This window comes from Pristiophorus japonicus, chromosome 14, assembly GCF_044704955.1.
Source record: "Pristiophorus japonicus isolate sPriJap1 chromosome 14, sPriJap1.hap1, whole genome shotgun sequence".
NCBI lineage: Eukaryota > Metazoa > Chordata > Chondrichthyes > Pristiophoridae > Pristiophorus > Pristiophorus japonicus.
Window position 1 is genome coordinate 156,712,261 of NC_091990.1, and position 21,221 is coordinate 156,733,481.

Consider the following 21,221-nt stretch of genomic DNA (forward strand, 5'->3'; position numbering starts at 1 on the left):
TGCTGGTGTGCAGCAGCCCCCCCATGTTAAAAGAACTCATGCACAGGCATCTTCAACTTCGTTAATATGAAGTTCGGGACCTGGAAAGTCAGGACCCTCATGGACAATTCCAACAGCAACAGGCCGGAACGCCGCACCGCCATAGTTGCCCGGGAACGCAAGACATTTTGACATCGACATCGCCGCCCTAAGCGAGACCCGGCCGGCAGGGGAAGGCCAGCTCAAGGAACAAGGTGGAGGTTACACCTTTTTCTGGAAAGGAAAACCAGAGGAAGAACGCCGCCTTCACGGAGTCAGCTTCGCCGTCAAAAATGAGCTGGTCGACTGCCTCAAAGACTCCGCCTACGGGGTTAATGAACGCCTCATGACTCTTCATCTCATCCTATCCCGGAACCAAGGCGCCACAGTCATCAGTGCGTACGCCCCAACACTCGATGCAATGGATGAGGCCAAAGAGGATTTTTATTCCAACCTCGAGACATCCCTGTCCCACGTCCCCACGGGCGACAAACTGATCCTCCTTGGTGACTTTAATGCCAGGGTCGGCAAAGACTCCCTCTGGGGAGGCGTGATTGGCAGAGAGGGGATAGAGAAAGCCAACTCCAGTGGTACCCTACTCCTGACAAAATGTCCAGAGCATAAACTCATTACCAAAACTCTGTTCCGCCAGAGGGACAAATATAAGGCATCGTGGCAACATCCTCACTCCAAACACTGGCACCTGCTCGACTCGTCCGAGCTAGGGATCACAAGGATGTGTGCATCACCCGCGCCATGACAGGAGCGGACGACTGCTGGATGGACCACCACCTAATCCGATCCATCATCGATATTAAATTAGCCCCAAAGCAGAGGCGACAGCAGAAGCAGTGCCGTAAAAAAGTCAATGCCAGGGCACGTAAGGACCCAGCTCAGAGAGCCCTATACAGCCAGCACCCCACAGCTAATCTGGCATACCTTGATGACCCAGAGATGCTGAATGCCCACAGCGCTTGGTCTGTCCTCTAGGCTTCTATAACCAGTGCCTGTGAAGAGACACTTGGTTACTCAACCAGAAAACATCAGGACTGGTTTGATGAAAATGATCAGGAGATCCAAGAACTAATAGATCGCAAGTGCAGAGCATTTCTGAGCCTCAAGCAACAACCCAACTCGGGAGCTACAAAACAACGTTGCAGACGGCTCAAGGCTGAGGTCCAACAAAAAACCCGAGACCTGAAGAACAAGTGGTGGATGGAGAAAGCACAGGAGATACAACAACTGGCCGACAGCCATGATATGCGAGGATTCTTCACTGCAGTCAAGGCCACCTACGGTCTAAACTCCTAAGGCCCCACCCCACTCCTGGCCAAGAATGGGGAAACATGCATGAAGGACACCGAGACGGTCAGGGCCCGCTGAAAGGAGCACTTCGAAGATCTCCTCAAATCGAGACTCTGCCTTTGACTCAAGTGTTCTCTACTCCATCCCGCAGCACCTGACCGCCACCATCTCAGTGAAACCTCAACGTTGCATGAGGCAGGCAAAGCCATAAAACAGCTCAAGAATAACAAGGCTACGGCAGCAGATGGAATCCCTGCTGAGGCGCTAAAGTATGGCGGAGAGGCGCTGTTGGCGCGGATACATGACCTCATCTCTCTCATCTGGAGGGAGGAGAGCATGCCGGGAGATCTCAGAGATGCAATGATTGTGACCATCTTTAAAAAAGGGGACAAGTCCAACTGCAGCAACTACAGGGGAATCTCCCTGCCATCAGCCACTGGGAAAGTTGTAGCTAGAGTTCTCCTTAATGTTCTTCTCCCTGTGGCCGAGGAGTTCCTCCCGGAATCAGTACGGATTTCATCCCCTACGGGGCACAACGGACATGATCTTTGCAGCACGACAGCAGCAGCAGTCCTTATACATGGCCTTTTTCGATCTTACAAAGGCATTTGACACGGTCAACCGTGAGCGCCTATGGAGCGTCCTCCTCCGTTTCGGATGCCCCCAAAAGTTTGTCAACATCCTTCGCTTGCACCATGACGACATACAGGCTAAGATCCTTACCAATGGATCCATTACAGACTCAATCCCACGTCCGGACCAAGGTCAAACAGGGCTGTGTCATTGCACCAACCCTCTTAATTTTCCTCGCTGCCATGCTCCACGTCACAGTCAACAAGTTCCCCGCTGGAGTGGAACTAAACTACAGAACCAGTGGGAAGCTGGTTAACCTACGCCACCTCCAGGCCAGGTCCAAGATCACCTCAACCTCTGTCGTTGAGCTACAGTACGAGGACGACACCTGCTTCTGCACACATTGAAGCTGACTCCAGGATATATTCGATGTATTCACCGAGGCATATGAAAGCATGGGCCTTACGCTCAACATCCGTAAGACAAAGGTCCTCCACCAGCCTGGCCTCACCGCACACCTCTGTCCCCCAGTCATCAAGATTCACGGCGTGGCCCTTGACAACGTGGACCATTTCCCATACCTCGGGAGCCTCTTAACAAGAGCAGACATTGATGCGGAGATTCAACACCGTCTCCAGTGCAGCCTTCGGCTGTCTGACGAAAAGAGTGTTCGAAGAACAGGCCGTCAAATCTACCACCAAGCTCATGGTCTACAGGGCTATAGTAATACCCGCCCTCCTGTATGGCTCAAAGGCATGGACCATGTACAGTGGACACCTCAAGTCGCTGGAGATATATCACCAATGATGTCTCCGCAAGATCCTACAAATCCCCTGGGAGGACAGGCGCATCAACATCGGCGTCCCCAGCATTGAAGCACTGAGCACACATGATCAGCTCCGCTGGGCAGGCCACATAATTCGCATGCCAGACATGAGACTCCCAAAGCAAGTGCTCCTTCACGGCAAACGAGCCAAAGGTGGGCAGCGGAAACATTACAAGGACACCCTCAAAGCCTCCCTGATAAAGTGCGACATCACCACTGACATCTGGGAGTCCTTGGCCGAAGACCGACCTAGGTGGAGAAAGTGCATCCGGGAGGGCGTTGAGCTCTTCTAATCTCAACACTGAGAGCGTGAAGAGGTCAAGCGCAGGCAGCGGAAGGAGCGTGCGGCAAACCAGTCCCACACACCCGTTCCCTCGGCGAATATCTGTCCCGCCTGTGACAGAGTCTGTGGCTCTCGTATTGGATTGTTCAGCCACCAAAGAACTCACTTCAGGAGTGGAAGCAAGTCTTCCTCGATTCCGAGGGACTGCCTATGATGATGATACCTTACGAGGTGGGGACCAAGTCAGGCCATTCACTTTTCTCTTTCTCTCAAAGTTTAAAACCCATTATCCAGCGGTCATCCAGCTCACAGAAACATAAACAGCAGAGCTATCAGAACCCTCTCAATGTTTATGATATGTGAGCCCCGAGGAGATAAACCAAATGAGGAGTCAATAAGGATATTTCCCCCTCAAGGTGGAGAGTTTGTAAGAATAAAAGTGTTTATTAATGATAAGATTGATTCTGTATGTATAAATGTTGAAGGTGAGATTATACCAGCCGAAACAGCAAGCCATGGGTTCAGCCAGCCAGAGGAGTGATGTTTACCTTTTTATAAATCATTATTGAAACTTTGTATCTGTTGTAACTAAGTCGATCCGTAGGATAGCCGACGACTGCTGATAAATGTGCATGTGTGTGTTTAATAAACTATTCCGAATTGTTTTAAAAGAATCAGTCTCACTGTCAATTTAATGCCAGAGATTGAGATCTTACACACCTCAGACAGCAAGACTGCCTCAGCCGACAATACAAATGCCAAGTAGTGTGCAGTCGGTCACAAGTAAAGGAGGGTAAAGATAACGCCAATCTGGAGCCCAAGGCTATCACGGCACAGACCGGTGAAGTAGTTCAGCCATCATTGTCCTGTACAGACCTCACTCAGCCACAGGAAATATATTAGCATCAGAAAGACTGATCTGGTGATGTTTCATCTTGTCATTTATCTTATTGCTGTTTGTGACAGCTTGCTGTGCACAAATTGGCTGCCATCATTCCTATATTACAATAGTGACTACACCTCCAAAGTACAAAGTGCAAAGAACTTTGGTACATTCGGACGTCGTGAAAGATGCCATTATAAGACAATTTCAAAACTTAAAACTTGAAAACAACTGCACATATGCAAACTTACACAGGGGCAACTGCTTTAAAGTGCATCTTGCTATGGAAAAACTGCTCAGCATAATAAAAACCGAGTGGCTTAAACAGTACCAGAACTGGGAACCAGTATTGGAGAGTTACTTCAATTCACTATGCAGTTCTTCAATATATAACATTAAATGGTGACAAACAGAACTCATTAATATGAAATTCATCTGGTCAGGGAGAATAAATCTACTGGTCCTGCATCCAATTTTGCAATCTATGCCCAAAGATATTTTGCCATTAAAACTTAACTTGTGATCTAACAAGGGGAAAAAATGCAATAAACAGATGTAGATTTCAGAGTTCAGCAAACCGGTTGCAAAATTACGTTGCCATACAAAGAACAAAACTGACACAATGGGGGGGGGGGGGGGGGGGGAGGGGAGAATTTTAACCTTAAAAAAAAACAGGTGGGTTAGGAGCAGGGGTTAGTTAAATTGTTAAAAAAAAGTCAGAAACCCGAACTGAACCCGCCTTCCAGAGGCAGGAAAGGAGCAGGAACGGAGGTGGACAGCCAAACTGTTGCCAGGAGGCAGAACGTCAAATTAAATACTATAATGAGACTGGAAGCCTCTTCTTTAACCTCCATTTTGTGTTTAACCGCAGCTGGTCGGGTTTTACACTTGTAAAACCAGGCAGTTACAGCAAGGCAGGAGCTGTGCATCCAGGAGGCAAGTGCCTTTTTCCTACCTCCTGGATCCAGGGTCCCTGCCTAATCCAACCCCCTCCACGAGGCCTCCGATCGCTTTCCCAGAGCCCTGCACCAATGATCCCGAGGCCGGCCCCGATCTTTCCACCACCCCTTCTCCTCTGGAGAAAGTCCCGGTGCTTCCCTTTCTCCAACACCCCGCCTCTTCCCCAACCATCCTCTGGAGGATAGCTCTGATTTCCTCGCCCCCTCCCACCGGAGATCCTCTCTTCCACCACCCCCACTGTCCACAATCCTCTCATACACTCCCTCACTTTCCCTCCCCCCCACCTCTCCCCAACAATCCCCTGGAGGCTGAGCCCGGCCCCCACTAAATCCCTCCCCTGCATGGCCTAGTGCCGCAGGCCTATCTGCCGCAGCCAGCCAGCCTCTCCGCTGCAGCCAGCCAGCCTGTCCATCTGGCTGGCTGCGGGCGGGAAAACAAGGGCCTCGCATGAAAATCAGGCCCCGCCATTAAAGTTGATAGGGCCTGTGGGAAACCTTTTCTCCCAGGTTTCCCGGCCATCTCCAACCCACCTTCCCCATTAAAATCCAATCCAAGAACTCTAAAGGACTATTTAAAGAGTGCAACTGAAGATAGAAGTGTGAGAATATCTTAGCAGGCTTAAGAGGCAAGCGAACGCATCAGTAAAATGGCATTTAAGTTTATCAAATATTTGTTGGAACTTTGCAGAGTGTTTCATGATGAATTCCAGCATGGCATCAATTCCAGTTGCATTAAAAGCACCGAGAGCCAAGATCTTAGAAAACTCATAGGAGTAAAAGAACATTGAACAGAGACTACGGTGTATAATATAGACCCGTACGGTGGCAGTGGTTGATGAAAATAAGGCAAGCTTAATGTGCTGTACAGCTATAGATACAATAAACTGCCTAATGATTGCTGTGTAGGATACCTGCCAAATAGTTTCAGATTTAGTACATTTTTTCTGTTTTCCAACAGAATGTGCTCAAAAAATCTATCCATATGATTTTATGTCCCACTTTAACAGGGCCCTCCTTGCCTATACTCAATTACAGATTTCTACCAATGAACTAGGAGTGTCAGCCATGGCTCAGTTGATAGCACTCTCTCCTCGGAGCCAGTTGGTTGTGGGTTCAAGTCCCACTCCAGAGATTTGAGCTTAAAAATCCAGGTTGACACTCCAGTACTGAGGGAGTGCTGCACTGTCGGATGTGCCGCTTTTAAGATGATATGTTAAACCGGGGCCCAATCTGCTCTCAGATGGGCGTGAAAATCCCATTGCACTATTTTGAAAAAGAACAGGGAAGTTATACCGGGGGGCCAAAATTCAGCACCGCTAGAAACCTGGCACTCCTCCTGACTTCTTTGGGCCCGATATTCAGCTCCAAAAGTCAAAAAATAGGTTCCAGTGCTAAGGAACCCTTGCAAAGTGCATTTTTTTTTAGCGGTGTGGCTGTCTTCATTGGAGCAGAATTCCCACGAAGAAATTCAGCATGCAGGCAAGTGTTTCCAACGAGCCAGCTGCTCCCTGGCCTTTTTAAAGGTCAGGGTTTGCAGCTAGGCCCAGGGGGCAGGGGAGAAAGAGAAGGATGGCTGGCATGAGAGCAGGAAGGAGGGCAAATAGGTTTACAGATGTGGAGCTCGAGACCCTGATTGCAAGGTGTGGAGGGTAGACAGCCAGTAATGTGGGGAGACCAAGCAGACAGGTGATAAATAACTGCTGGAATGAGATAGCAGAGTTGGTGTCAGGCACCTCGATATATCAGAGGACACCAGTGCATTCTGGAAGAGATTCCACCAACTGCCGACCTTGCATCCGCGACACTCTCCTTCAACATGCTCTTATTTCCCATACTCACTGTTTAGTCACTCAACCAACATTTCATTTTTCACGCTTCTATATTTTTGTGTGTGTGTTCTCACAATGGAGGCTCCCGTTTATCTCACACTTTCAGCTGCAGGTCATGGACAAACACTTGTGCACACATTCCTAATGCGTCATCACAGTCATACTCAACAACCATGCTTTCTTTTGCAGGCTAAATTGGCACACAATAGAGGTGCGCGAAGGATGACCGGTGATGGTGATGCAGACATACAGGGGCTCACACCTTTAGAGCAGAGGGCTCAGATCGGCGGCCATGCTGTATTTCCTGTGGCTGACGGTCGTGCAGCCATCGAAGTGGGTAAGTGACATCTCTCCTTCAATGCGCCAGCGCCTACCATTCCTTTCCTTCATGGAAGTCTGCTAGTTGCATCCTCCATGACTTCATCCCCCATGACTTCATCCCCCACCTCCCCCTCACGGCAGCCCTTCTCCCATTTATGCTTGCAGATGACATTCCCCCTGTGGGCAGCGGAACTGGCGACACCGATATGGGCAGCATGGGTAAGTGAGGCCTTCGTTGAATGTGCTCGTTACTTGAATGCGCCAGTGTCGACTGTGCTTTTCTGTCCAAAGAGTGCTAGTTGCAGGCTCCATGCGTCAATCCCCCACCTCCCCCTCACGGTAAACCTTCTCCCATTTATGCTTGCAGATGAAACACGGAGTGGCAGCACAGCACAAATGGACACACCACCTGCAGACCTGAAGCACAGGCCTGTGGACAAAAGCCCTCCAATCTCGACCAGCACTGATGATGACATTGAGGCCTCAAGCGATGGAGATCTTCGTCAGCACTCCCCGGCTCATCCAGACAACTGATGAGGGATGAAGAGGGATGAGGGATGAAGAGGGATGAGGGATGATGAGGGGTGAGGGATGATGAGGGGTGAGGGATGATGAGGGGTGAGGGGTGAGGGGTGACACAGTGGCACAAGCGCGTCACTGCTTCCACCCACACATGCCAACTCAAATACTGGCGGGAGCGCGTGGTCTGAAGTAGTTGAGATGGTAGGTGGGGCAGCACTGGGTGTTGCATCAGGGACTAGCGAGCTGCAGCATGGTGATAGGGCTAGGCAACCTTAGTTGCCACCTCTCCCGGGGGGTGCCGGGAGTCTGCACCGGAGTTCTGTTGACAAGGACTCAGATGATGCCATCGATGTATTGGCTTACGAGAGAAGGGTGGAGGCCATGCATTCCCAGGTGTTGGGGGCACTGGCAAAGGTGCCAGAGAGCCTGTCGGAAGTGGTGAAGAGCATGGAGTAGTCCGCCACCTGCATATTCGACAGCTCTGCGCACTCCACGTAGCCCATCATTGCCAGTGTGCAGACGATGGTGGGCTCCCAGGTTGTCCATGCGAATCCAACTGTGCTGTAACCTGCAGGTGATGTGGCAGCTGCCATTTCAGCACAGGCATGAGCGAACAATCGCATCGGTGCTGGAATGGAGAGGATTGCTGCGGCCCTGGAAGCTCAGAATGTTCTTATGCTCTCTGGGCAACAGGCCACGGAGCATCTTACTGCTGCCATCTCTGGTGGATTGGAAACTGTGGCTGCTCTTATGCAGTCTCAGCTCGATGCCACCAGACACCTCAGTGTTGCATCCGCAGCTGGGACCAACACGGGCCGCAAGGAACCTTCCAGTTTCATGCCGCTGCACCGACCTGACCTCGCTCACCTTGGTGGTGGTGTAAGGTGCCGCCCCGCGGGGAGTGATGCAGACTCCTCAGACCAGGATCTTGATGATGTGCTCTCAGGATCACAGCATTCCTGGCCCCCGACCTCCACACATGGTTCCACCCGAGCCACTACCTTCCTTTTCAGAATGGCAGGCAGTGACTAGTGGGGTACCGCAAGGTTCAGTGCTGGGACCCCAGCTATTTACAATATACATCAATGATTTGGACGAAGGAATTGAATGTAATATCTCCAAGTGTGCAGATGACACTAAGCTGGGTGGCAGCGTGAGCTGTAAGGAGGATGCTAAGAGGCTGCAGGGTGACTTGGACAGGTTAGTTGAGTGGGCAAATACATGGCAGATGCGGTATAATGTTGATAAATGTGAGGTTATCCACTTTGGTGGTAAAAACAGGAAGGCAGATTATTATCTGAATGGTGTCTGCTTAGTAAAGGGGGAGGTGCAACGAGACCCGGGTGTCATGGTTCATCAGTCATTGAAAGTTGCCATACAGGTACAGCAGGCGGTGAAGGCGGCAAATGGCATGTTGGCCTTCATAGCGAGAGGATTTGAGTATAGGAGCAGGGAGGTCTTACTGCAGTTGTACAAGGCCTTGGTAAGGCCACACCTGGAGTATTGTGTGCAGTTTTGGTCTCCTAATCTGAGGAAGGACATTCTTGCTATTGAGGGAGTGCAGCGAAGGTTCACCAGGCTGATTCCCGGGATGACAAGACTGACATATGAAGAAAGACTGGATCGATTAGGCTTATATTCAATGGATTTTAGAAGAATTAGATTCTGACTGGATTGGACAGATTAGATGCAGGAAGAATGTCCCCGATGTTGGGGGAAGTCCAGAACCAGTGGTCACAGTCTAAGGATAAGGGGTAAGCCATTTAGGACTGAGATGAGGAGAAACTTCTTCACTCAGAGAATTGTGAACCTGTGGAATTCTCCACCGCAGAGAGTTGTCGAAGCCAGTTCGTTAGATATATTCAAAAGGGAGTTAGATGTGGCCCTTAAGGCTAAAGGGATCAAGGGATATGGAGAGAAAGCAGGAATGGGGTACTGAAGTTGCATGATCAGCCATGATCATATTGAATGGTGGTGCAGGCTCGAAGGGCCAAATGGCCTGCTCCTGCACCTATTTTTTATGTTTCCCAGAAGGGTGCTGGCCAGTCTGCATCCAGCCCTTCCAGGCCCAAAGGTGTTTGAGGGAGTCCTAGAAGGACAGCTGTAGCTCCCACACAACAAACATAGCAGCTTTCCCAGACCCATGATGCAGCCACAGGGGAGACACTTAGGTGTAGTGTGAGGGGCGTTACGCACAAAAGGTGTTATAAGGACATGCACAAGGGTAAGCGATAATTATTGTTGTTAGTTGATGGGAGTCTTTTTGTTTATGTTGTGTTTTTGCACTGAATTGAGTATTTTGATAAATCTTTACTTTTGGCACGTATCTGGCCAGGTGTTTCATTTGGGAGTGGGCAATTTTGCATGAAGGCACTCATTGTGATGGCCATTTAAAGTGGGAGCTGAAGGGTCATGTGTGGCTGGGATTAACTGAAGCGAGCAGCTATGAGATGCAGCTACACCTCCCTTGCAGGATGGCGAGGAGGACGACGCCTCCTAGCTCGGTGGCGACTGGGATCCTCCTCCACATCAGGTGGCACTGCTAGTTCGACCTCCAGCAGCTGGCCCCTCAGGACGGCCAGATTGAGCAGCATGCAGCAGACCACCATGAATATGGAGACCTGCTGAGGAGAGTACTGCAAGGTGCCACCAGAGCGGTTCAGGCAACGGAACCTCTGCTTAAGGATCCCAATGCAGTGCTCGATGATGTACCTGGTGGCACAATGAGCGTCATTGTATGCATGCTCTGGCGCTGTCCTGGGGTTCTGCAGTGGAGTGAGCAACCAGGTGGACAGGGGATATCCCTTGTCCCCAAGCAGCCAACCGCAATCCTGATTCGGGTCGGTGAAGAGGGCAGGCAAACTGGTCTGGCGCAGAAGGAAGGAATCATGGCTGCTTCCTGGGTACTTCGCATCAACTGCCAGGATCCGACGCTGGTGGTCACACACAAGCTGCAGATTTAGCAAGTGGAAGCCCTTGCAGTTCACAAAGATCTTGGGGTGATGCCGTGGTGCCCTCAGCCCAACGTGTGTGCAGTCTATCGCATCCTGCACCCTCGGGAAGCCTGCAATTCGGGCAAATCCATCCTGCGCTGCACCTCCTTGTCCCTCGTCATAGGGAAAGAGATGTCCTGCAACCTTCTCCTGTAGAGTGCATCTGTGACCTGCCGAATGCACCAACGTGCGGAGAATTGCGGGATGTTGCCAATGTCTGCAGTGGCAGACTAGAAAGACCATGTGGCATAAAATTTCAAGGCGATGGTCACCTTGGTATCTACGATCAGGGCAGTCCTCAGCGTTGAGGGGCTGGAGATCTTCGTGCAGGACAGTATAGAGCTCCCCGAGTACGTCTTTCCTAAATCTTAAGCCTTCGCAGGCATTGCTCATCACTGAGCTGGAGGAAGGAGAACCGAGGCCTATAGACCCTTTGAGGGTAGGGCCTCCTTCCCCCACCTCTGCGTTGGCCACCTCCCCTGGCAGCTGGATGATGTCCATCTCCCTCCTGGCCACCCTCTCTAGCTACACGTCTGGGTACATCTGCAGACCCATCTCTCATGGTTGCTGCCTCCCTTGCCCGCTGATGGCGACGCCTTCTCCTGCGTGCTGCTCTGCGTCTGCCAGGTGTTGCCCTGCCAACACTGATCCCATTCTTTTTCAGGCTGCACCCTGCTAAGCAGGCCTCTGCAGCACAGAATGAGGCCTACAGGCCTCCACTAAAGACTAAGAGCCGAAAGTCCTCAGAACTCACAATATCTCTGAACATCACTCAACAGGTTCAATGCAGGGGAAAAAACATAAGCAAAGCTTTCCTCCAAAAATCGCCCCAATCGCGGGAATAGTCCGTTAACCTCGTCCAGTGGTGTCGCGTTCCACGGCCAAGTGAACCGACAAAAACCTGGTGGGCTCACTGCTGAAAAAAAATCTCAAGTGCTGAAAATGGGTGGCATAGCCACGTAGCAGTGGTGCGCAGTCTGATGACATCACCACAGCCCCTTTATCGCTGTTTCACCCCGCCGATTTCAGCAGAAGTGTGCACCGTTGGAACCCCCTCTGAGCTGAATACGCTTTTTGGGGGGGGGGGGGGGCGGGGGGGTGGGGGGAGACAATGCACCGGAACACGGCGGCCGATCGATTTTTCAGATCGCTCGCTGAAAACCCGCGTTAACAGTCCCTCCAGGGACGCTGTATTTCGTCCCACTGGTGTCCTGGCCAATATTTATCCTTCAATCAACATCACTAAAAAAAAAAGATTCTCTGATTATTATCACATGGCTGTTTGCAGGAGTTTGCTATGCACAAGTTAGTTGCCCCATTTCCTACATTGCAACAGTGACTACACTCCAAAAAGTACTTCATTTGCTGTAAAGTGCTTCAGGATGTCCTGAGGTCGTGAAATGCGCAAGTCTTTCTTTTTCTTTAACTATTTAGTCAGCCACTCGGTGATGTAAATCAAGAACTTGCAAAAACTAATGGGCTGGCAATTATGCTCGGAAGCTTCCTGTAGACAAATGCCTCCGATCCGCGAGAAAAGTACGCGCCTACCTGGTGCCTCCGGACACTCGCGGTCCTGGGCCTGCAGGTGCACGTATCCCGGGGGCGCATGCGGTTCACAAACATCCCTGGGAACACGCGAGTCGGCCAACCAATCACAAAGGGAATTCCCATTATGCTTATGCGGATTCCATTTACATATGGAATCTCCATAAGCATAATAGGAATCCCCTAAAAAACATTTTCACTGAACTTAAATAGGTTAAAAATTAATTAAAATACAATTTAATTAAAAATTTAAAACATTTTTTTTTGAAAAATAAATTTAAACATTTTTAAAAGGGGCTAAAAATGACCTAAACTAATTTAAAAAGGTGTCCTGAACGTTATTTTAACATTTATTTAAACCCTTTCGCTGGTAAAAGACGGCCTTACACCTGCTTTTACCAGGTATGGGAGTTCCGTGGGCATTCGCTGCGAAATAATTGGGCACATAGCCCAAATCTGCACAGCAAATGTCCATTTCCTGCGCATTCGTACGATTGGTCAAGCTGAAACTTGACAGATCGCAAGTTCTGGGTTTTCGTGTATGCAAATCGGAAACATGGAACGTGCAGGGCACTTACGACTTCTTGCGTGTCCCCAGAAAAAAAACAGGCCACAATTTTATTTTTAATAAAGCACTCTTGTGGAATGCAGTTGTCAATATTGCCTTCTGCTTGTAATGTGTGGTTCAGATATCGGACTACGAACACGTTGTATTGCACAGCCGTAAATAGTGAAGTTTGATTTTGAAAACATTCTTGAATTATCAAACTTACCCTTTCATACATTGGCCTGAAACGAGTCAATCTTGGTCAAAATGCCCAATATTTTAAATCTCAGATGACAGCCAAAAGCACTGAACTGAAGTTTGCTATTCTCTTGCTGCTAATCTAACTTGCGACTTTCTGACACCAATTTGTGCATGCATCTCTGCACAGCATCTTCAAATTGAAAACAAGTAAATTAAAGTACAATCTTTTCAGATCAAAGTATCCTGGGGGCGAGGGGAGAGAAAGGGCCAGGAAAGCCTCTTCCGAGAAAGGAAATGAAGCAACATTTTAAGTGTATTTAAAGAACTACAATAGATAACTTCCCCATACTTTTCAATGAGTCATCAATCCCCATTACCTTAATTTATAACTATCCTTCTATTAAAAGTCAACAACAAAATCAGCCAAGCCTTTTCCCTTTCTAGTATTACAATGAGTTGATAACTTTTTTTAAAAAGACTATCAAACTACGCTAAAATACTTACACATTTAGAAAAGACCAAGTTTCCAAGATGAGAACAAAAACTTAAAATATATCATCAACATCCAATTTGGTGCAGGTTCTCAGCACATCAAATTTGGACTTTTAACATGAAACAGATTTTTTTTTTAAACTTTCCTAAAATGAATGCAGCAGATTGGAAACATTGCAGCATACAGGTGTCCCTGATCAGTGCTCTAAAGAAATATCCAGAACTGTTCTTTTTAAAATGTTTTATAACCAAATAGAATTGTTCCAAATGAGTCCCAACCTCCACATTCCAACGCAATATCCTTTATCATTCCTTCTAATCATATTCTGGTACAACTGATCATTTATATCAAATATGTAGAAATACACATCACCTAAACTTTTGTTGGTTCAAAGCCAATTAGAAGTGTGATTTGACAGCAGGAACACATTTTGCCTTTATATATTCAAATCATTTTAGCTTAAGGTAACAAATTAAATGTACTTTTCTAGTCATATTTACTGTACATAGTCAATCAGCACAAAACCTAGCTTTTAGTAACCTGGACAATATTTTCGTAAACTCATTTATCAAAGACATGGAAAGTATGCTGGATGAAGTTGGCTGGCAGAAGAACGAGAGGTGATCTTATCGAAACGTATAAGATTATGAGGAGGCTTGACAAGGTGGATGGAAAGAGGATGTTTCCACTGATGGGGGAGACTAGAACTAGAGGGCATAATCTTAGAATAAAGGGCCGCCCATTTAAAACTGAGATGAGGAGGAATTTCTTCTCAGAGGGTTGTAAATCTGTGGAATTCACTGCCTCAGAGTTGTGGAAGCTGGGGCATTGAATAAATTTAAGACAAAGATAGACAGTTTCTTAACCGATAAGGGAATAAGGAGTTATGGAGAGCAGGCAGGGAAGTGGACCCGAGTCCATGATCGGATCAGCCACGATCGTATTAAATGACGGAGCAGGCTCGAGGGGCCATATGTCCTACTCCTACTCCTACTTCTTATGTTCTTATGTAAGTTGTACAACTTTTATGATCATTTATCGAACACTTAAAAAGTGTCAATGTATAACACAAATATTCTTAAACAACTCCAATATGTTAAGCAATTATGGGTTGAAAGTTTTACTAAGACAATGGCACATCATTAGAATGACAGTTGTGTAGTCATTGAAACCAATTCCTTTGTGAAACTTTACATAGTGATTGCTTAGAACAATATTGAACTAGACCCGATAATCAGAGTCTAAAAAGGTGGTGGTTCATATCATTTGTTTTTCTTAAAAAAAGTTCCAATTAAGTATTTCTTCAGAAGAGCCTTTTACATGGTTTTTATATTATAGAAGGGGACAAGAACACATCATGTAGGTTTGGAATGCTCCAGTAAAGGTTTAGTGAACCAGGTTTAGGTGACATTTCACTGTAACCTTGCTGTAACAGCACTAACAAGGCTATTGTTTAAAATCACACTGCACTCGTACTGCAACAGAAGATATTAACTAAATAGTACTTGGCTATTGCACTGGAGGTTCAATTCCAGGAGACAAGTATAACAATCTTGGACCTTTAGTGGATGGTCCACTTAGAAATGTAATCATTATCGAAGAATGTTGAATTGCTGGAGATTAATATACAATCACTAAGTCCGACCACTAAAATGTATGTGTTTTTTTTAAAAAAAGGAAAAAAATCTACTGTGAGCATAAGTAAATTCTGGATTTTACTCACTTCTAGCAAATGCATGGTACAGTTTTACCTTACTGCATCTGTCATAGTCTAGCGAACACCTTTAAATTATTAAAAGCAAATACTTTGCATTTATATAGCACCTTTCACATTCTCAAAATGCCCCAAAGTACTTTGCAGTCAATTTGCACTTCAAAAAGTAACTGTCACTTATTTTATCGGCAAACATAGCAGCCAATTTGCACACAAGATTCCACAAAACAGCATATGGCACAAGTGACTGCATTTTAAAACGGATGAACTGCTGAGGGAAAATACAAAGTTGGATACTTTTGAGGTCACAAGTGACAAACTTTATAATGTCATGAGTGGATTTCAGCCAGTCAATAGTGGCAAACCCAAGGTTTAGATCATCCTGTGCCAATGATATACATTCAATTACCTTCATTCCATTCTTTTCGATGTTTTGTACAGATGACATTTTGCTCATTCCTTTTGTTAGGCTTTCTATGGTGAGGTCATTCTCCGGTAGAAAATACTGGTAAATATCATAGGTCAGCCTCCACCTGGTGTGAGCATCTGTCTTAACATCACAAGCAGGTGACAGCATTTGTCTATAAAATGCAAGCAAAAAATATGTATATGTACTTCTCTGAACATTAAGTTTGCAGTTTGTTTGACTACATACTTTCAGTACAAATATGCAGTAGGAAAAATTGCATTGAATAATTAAGCTTTAGGCTTAAAAAAGACCAACACTTAGAAGCATCATATTTTTTGACTTTTCCCCATCCCCTTTGGAATTTGCAAGCCAGAAAACACTAGAATTCCTAGATTGCAAACTAATATAACCACTGGCTTTACCATACAGCATTTCCACACGTGAACAACCAATAAGTGCATCAAAACCACAACCTGCACCACCTAGATAGACAAGGGCAGCAGGCGCATGGGAACACCTTCAAGTTCCCCACCAAGTCACACACTATCCTGACTTGGAGATATTTCATCGTTCCTTCATCGTCATTGGGTCAAAATCTTGGAACTCCCTCCCCAACAGCACTGTGGGAATACCTTCACCACACTGACTGCAGCAGTTCAAGAAGGCAGTTCACCACCACCTTCTCAAGGGTAATTAGGGATGGATAATGAATGCTGACCTCGTCAGCGATGCCCATATCCCAAGAATATTTAAAGAAGCACATTTACACAGCTCGAAAGCACAATACCAGAGTTGCATGAGTTCATAGCTAGCACTGAAAGGCAACAATTTTTCTCATTCCCATTTGCAAAATAAAAAAATATCCAGTCACCTTAAAAACAACAAAAGGGTACTCGGAGAGCACCAGTTCCAACTGTCACAGGACGGGAGGGTGGAGAGCACCAGTTCCAACTGTCACAGGACGGGAGGGTGGAGAGCACCAGTTCCAACGGTCACAGGACGGGAGGGTGGAGAGCACCAGTTCCAACTGTCACAGGACGGGAGAGTGGAGAGCACCAGTTCCAACTGTCACAGGATGGGAGAATGGAGAGCACCAGCTCCAATTGTCACAGGACGGGAGAGTGGAGAGCACCAGTTCCAATTGTCACAGGACAGGAGAGTGGAGAGCACCAGTTCCCACTGTCACAGGAGAGAGAGTGGAGAGCACCAGTTCCCATTGTCACAGGATGGGAGAGTGGAGAGCACCAGTTCAAACTGTCACAGGAGCATCCAGTCGTGCCCCGGTAACTGCCCCCAAAGGAAATGGAGTGGGAGAAATTGCACTCCGCTTCCATTGAGGGGTGGCAAGGCCAATTCTGTGGCAGGAGCAGGACTTCCACGCTGGGGGCTAAAATTCCCTGCCCCAGAAGGTTACCACCCCCAAGATGGGAGCCTATGTGGGGAGGCAGAGGGAGGTTGAGGGGAGACGGGGGCAGGGGATGGAGGGGAGAGTGGTGGCGGTGGGGGGGGTGGAGAAACCCAGGGCGGGGGACAGGAGGGGCCACATTGCAACAGAGGTCTGGGGGGGGTGAAGTGTGTTGCAGGGTGGGCCTGGGGGCTCTGTGCCTCGGTGCAGGGAGTGTTCAGAGTGGGGTGGACGGGTTGACTGCACAGATGGCGGTTGGTGGATGTGGTGTGGTTGGCGTCGCGGGGGTGTGGCTCCGTGGTGGCCGGGGCTGGGGGCTCGACATCCGGGGGTGTTCGGCATTTGGGAAGGATTCTGACGGGACGGGGTGGGTTGGGTGCGGGGGGAGTGTTCCCGGTGTTGGGTGTTTCCGGAGCCGGGGGTGGGGGGGGGGCACGCTCTTGGGATGGGGGGTGGGCTGTTTGGGGATATGTAGAGACTTCTTCACTCGGGGAGTTGTTGGCCTGTGGGGTTCCCTGCCGCCGAGAGTTGTTGATGCCAGTTCAGTGGATGTGTTCGGGAGGGAGTTGGATGTGGTCCTTGCGGCTGGGGTGGGGGGGGGGGGGGGGGGTCGGTGGGTGTGGAGGGGTCGTGGGGGTGGGGGGGGGGGGGGGGAGGTGCTGGGGTGGGTGATCAGCCATGATCTTGTTGAATGGTGGTGCAGGCTCGAGGGGCCGAATGGCCGACTCCTGCACCTAGTTTCTATGTTTCTATGTACTGGAAGAAATTACACTGAAAGAAAGTCACAGAAAAATAGGATCACTTCCAGTAGACACTTCAAATTCATATCATTGTTAGTTACTGACTGTCCATGTTGCTGGCTTACCTCGCTGTACCCAAGTTAGCCGGAGCAAACAGAACAGCAGTTTCATAAATATTGTACATCAAGTGCAGGTTTGGGTCATTTTCTAAGACAAACTCTGTGTTGCAGGCACCGGGAACAGGATCTGAAAAGGGGATGGAGGGGGGAGGGGTGAAGAAGAATCAGTGCTATTATTCTATAAAGATCTATCCATTGAACATTTTTTTTTCTTCAAAAGTCACATTCCTCAAATACTGGGGGTGAAACTGAACTGTGGCCGGGGTCCAAAACAGGCAATAGCACAAAATAGTCAATAGCACATCGCCCACCTGTTATACACACCATCTGATTTTCCTTTCCGTTGGCTTCATTCGAGGGTGCGTAATGAGCTGCCGATCTGCTATTGCCTGTTTTGTGCTCCGAAGTTGAATTTCATCCCAGTTTTTTTAAACTTTTGGAACAGCTACTTTACGAGTAAACCAATATCCTATTTTACCTTACTGTACAGTGCAAGGACTTCCTTAAGTATTTCCATTTGATTACATGGGATTACATAGGACATACGCCACAGAAACAGGCAATTCTGCCCAACCAGTCCATGCCGGTGATTATGCTCCACTTGAGCCTCCTCCAGTCTTTCCTCATCTAAATCTATCCACATAACCCTCTATTTCCTTCCCCCTCATATGTTTGTCCAGCCTCCCCTTAAATGCATCTATACTATTTGCTTTTCAACCGCTACCTATGGTAGCGAGTTCCACATTCTCACCACTCTTTGGGTAAAGAATTGTCTTCTGAATTCCCTACTGGATTTCTTGGTGACTATCTTATATTGATGGCCTCTAGTTATGCTCTTCCCCACAAGTGGAAATATTGTCTCTGTATCCACTCTATCAAAACCTCTCATAATTTTAAAGACCTCTATTAGGTCACCCCTCAGCCTTCTTTTTTCAAGAAAAAAAAAAAAGAGACCCAGCCTATTCATCCTTTCCTGATATGTACACCCTCACATTTCTGGTATCATCCCTTTAAATCTTCTCTGCACCCTCTCCAGTGCCTCTGGATCTTTTTTTAAAATAATATGACAACTAGAATTGTACGTAGTTGAATTTAGAAAGGCATTTCAAATTACCATCAGACTTCAATGACAGCAGGTTCATAAGTAACTCACATTCACAGAATGGTCACGACAAAAAAAAAAAACCTTATATTTATATTGCACATTGAATGTAGCAAAACATCCCAATGCCCTAATGATGAGGCTGTGACTGAAATTACAGTCATAAAGACAGGTTTAAGGAGGCTTTTGAAGGTGGGTTGGATGTTGCATGGTGGAGATTTAAAAGAGTGTGAACAAGTTAACTGAAAGCTTGGCTACTAACAGTGGAGTGGAAAAAGTGCAGAACACTCAACAGACTAAAGGTACAGAATGAGATGTAGTGTTGGAGAAAGATGGAGAGGTAGGGTCGAGTGAGACCATGAAGGGATTTGAAGAGAAGGGCGAGAATTTCCAAGATTCCTACATTGTATAGTGAGCGCTCTGGAAGCTGATTCTAAACAAGTCACCATGCTTTATCACTCAGGAAGAAACTGTTGTACCGGTGCAGAGTTAATATTAGACTTAGTAAATAGTGGTCGTCACACAGAACTAATTATAGAACCAGGATTAATACAAGTGTTTTATAATACACCCTGTAAGGAGCCATCCATTAGTTATCACGCAACGATATTACAGGTGGGTGACAGGAAAGAGAAGAGAGCAATCAAAAATTTACATTCAAGGTAATTTAATTGTAAAAATGTACACTTGAGGGTAGGAGGTAAATAAAAAAAACATAAATTCTTCATAGTCATACATTAGGTGGGACAAAATTTGTTCTCCGTGGTGGATGAACGTCACCAGCCATTCATTACACCTGCACTTGCCCATAGACTTTTTGTGGGCATTGGCACTCAAAGTTGCTGTCAGTCAACAATCCAAAAAGCAGTGCCCTCTACAGAGCATCTGGGACCTGTGTGAACTGTGTATCTTCTTAACCAATCAGATTGAAGAATCGTTAATGAGCAGCAGAGTCTAAACCAGGAAGTATCATTTAGAATAGTGAATTCAATGTCAAATCAGATACAGAAAGCAAAAGAGAGGAAAGATTATATTGAGAGAGAATAAAGAGGAATTTAAAAAAAATTTCTTTTTAAATCTCCAAGTATAATTAAAATCTGAAGGAATGAGACTCCATACTTATAAAACTAAACTTTCAGAGCCAGAATGTTTGTTTGGCAGTAATTAAGACTTATCACACATTTAAAAGGGTACTTACACTGTAATGGACACATCCTAACTTTTGTGGGCAAGTTTAGTCCGCATCTATTAAGTAAGCACTCACTGCTCATTGTGGGTGACATTTTTGCTTCTTTCCTTTGGATAAGTAAGAAGTTGGAAGAAGAGCATCAACAGCAACTTGCATTTATATTGCACCTTTAATATAGTAAAATGTCCCAAGGCGCTTCACAGAGGAGTTAGCAATCAAAATTGGACACCGAGCCACATAAGGAGGCAGACAGAAAGCAGGGAAGTATAGACCAGTTAGCTTAACATCTGTCGCTGGGAAAATGCTGGAGTCCATTATTAAGGAAGCAGTAGCAGGACATTTGGAAAAGCATGATTCAACATGGTTTTATGAAGGGGATGTCATGTTTGACAAATTTGCTGGAGTTCTTTAAGGATGTAATGAGCAGGGTGGATAAGGGGGGACCAGTGGATGTGGTGTATTTGGACTTCCAGAAGGCTTGCACAAGATAAAAGTTCACAGGGTTGGGAGTAATATATTAACATGGAGAGAGGATTGGCTAACTAACAGAAAACAGAGAGTCGAGATTAAGACGTCATTTTCCGGTTGGTAAACAGTAACTAGTGGGAGGCCGCAGAGATCAGTGCTGGGGCCTCAACTATTTACAATCTATATTAATGACTTGGATGAAGGAACTGAGTGTAATGTAGCCAAATTTTCTGATGATACAAAGATGGGTGGGAGAGCAAATTGTAAGGAGGTCACAATAAATCTGCAAAGGGATACAGACAGGCGAGGTGAGTGGGCAATGATTTGGCAGATAGAAACATAGAAACATAGAAAATAGGTGCAGGAGTGGGCCATTCGGCCCTTCTAGCCTGCACCATCATTCAATGAGTTCATGGCTGAACATGCAACTTCAGTACCCCATTCCTGCTTTCTCACTTTACCCCTTGATTCCCCTAGTAGTAAGGACTTCATCTAACTCCTTTTTGAATATATTTAGTGAATTGGCCTCAACAACTTTCTGTGGTAGAGAAATTCCTCCTCATCTCAGTCCTAAATGGCTCCCCCCTTATCCTTAGACTGTGTCCCCTGGTTTTGGACTTCCCCAACATTGGGAACATTCTTCCTGCATCTAACCTGTCTAACCCCGTCAGAATTTTAAACGTTTCTATGAGGTCCCCTCTCATTCTTCTGAACGCCAGTGAATACAAGCCCAGTTGATCCAGTCTTTCTTGATAGGTCAGTCCCGCCATCCCAGGA

At 46.9% G+C, this 21,221-nt stretch overlaps 1 protein-coding gene across 2 annotated transcripts in view; it reads right to left on the reverse strand.

Annotated features, from left to right (window-relative positions):
• Positions 1-21,221, reverse strand: part of LOC139280160 (transmembrane 7 superfamily member 3-like) — a 59,622-nt gene that overhangs the window by 24,088 nt on the left and 14,313 nt on the right. For both annotated transcript variants that reach the window (XM_070899706.1, XM_070899707.1), the window contains exons 4-5: positions 17,692-17,812; positions 15,422-15,593 (exon numbers count right to left, since the gene is read on the reverse strand). In XM_070899706.1, coding sequence (XP_070755807.1) covers positions 15,422-15,593; positions 17,692-17,812 — 293 coding nt within the window. The remainder of the gene's footprint in view (positions 1-15,421; positions 15,594-17,691; positions 17,813-21,221) is intronic.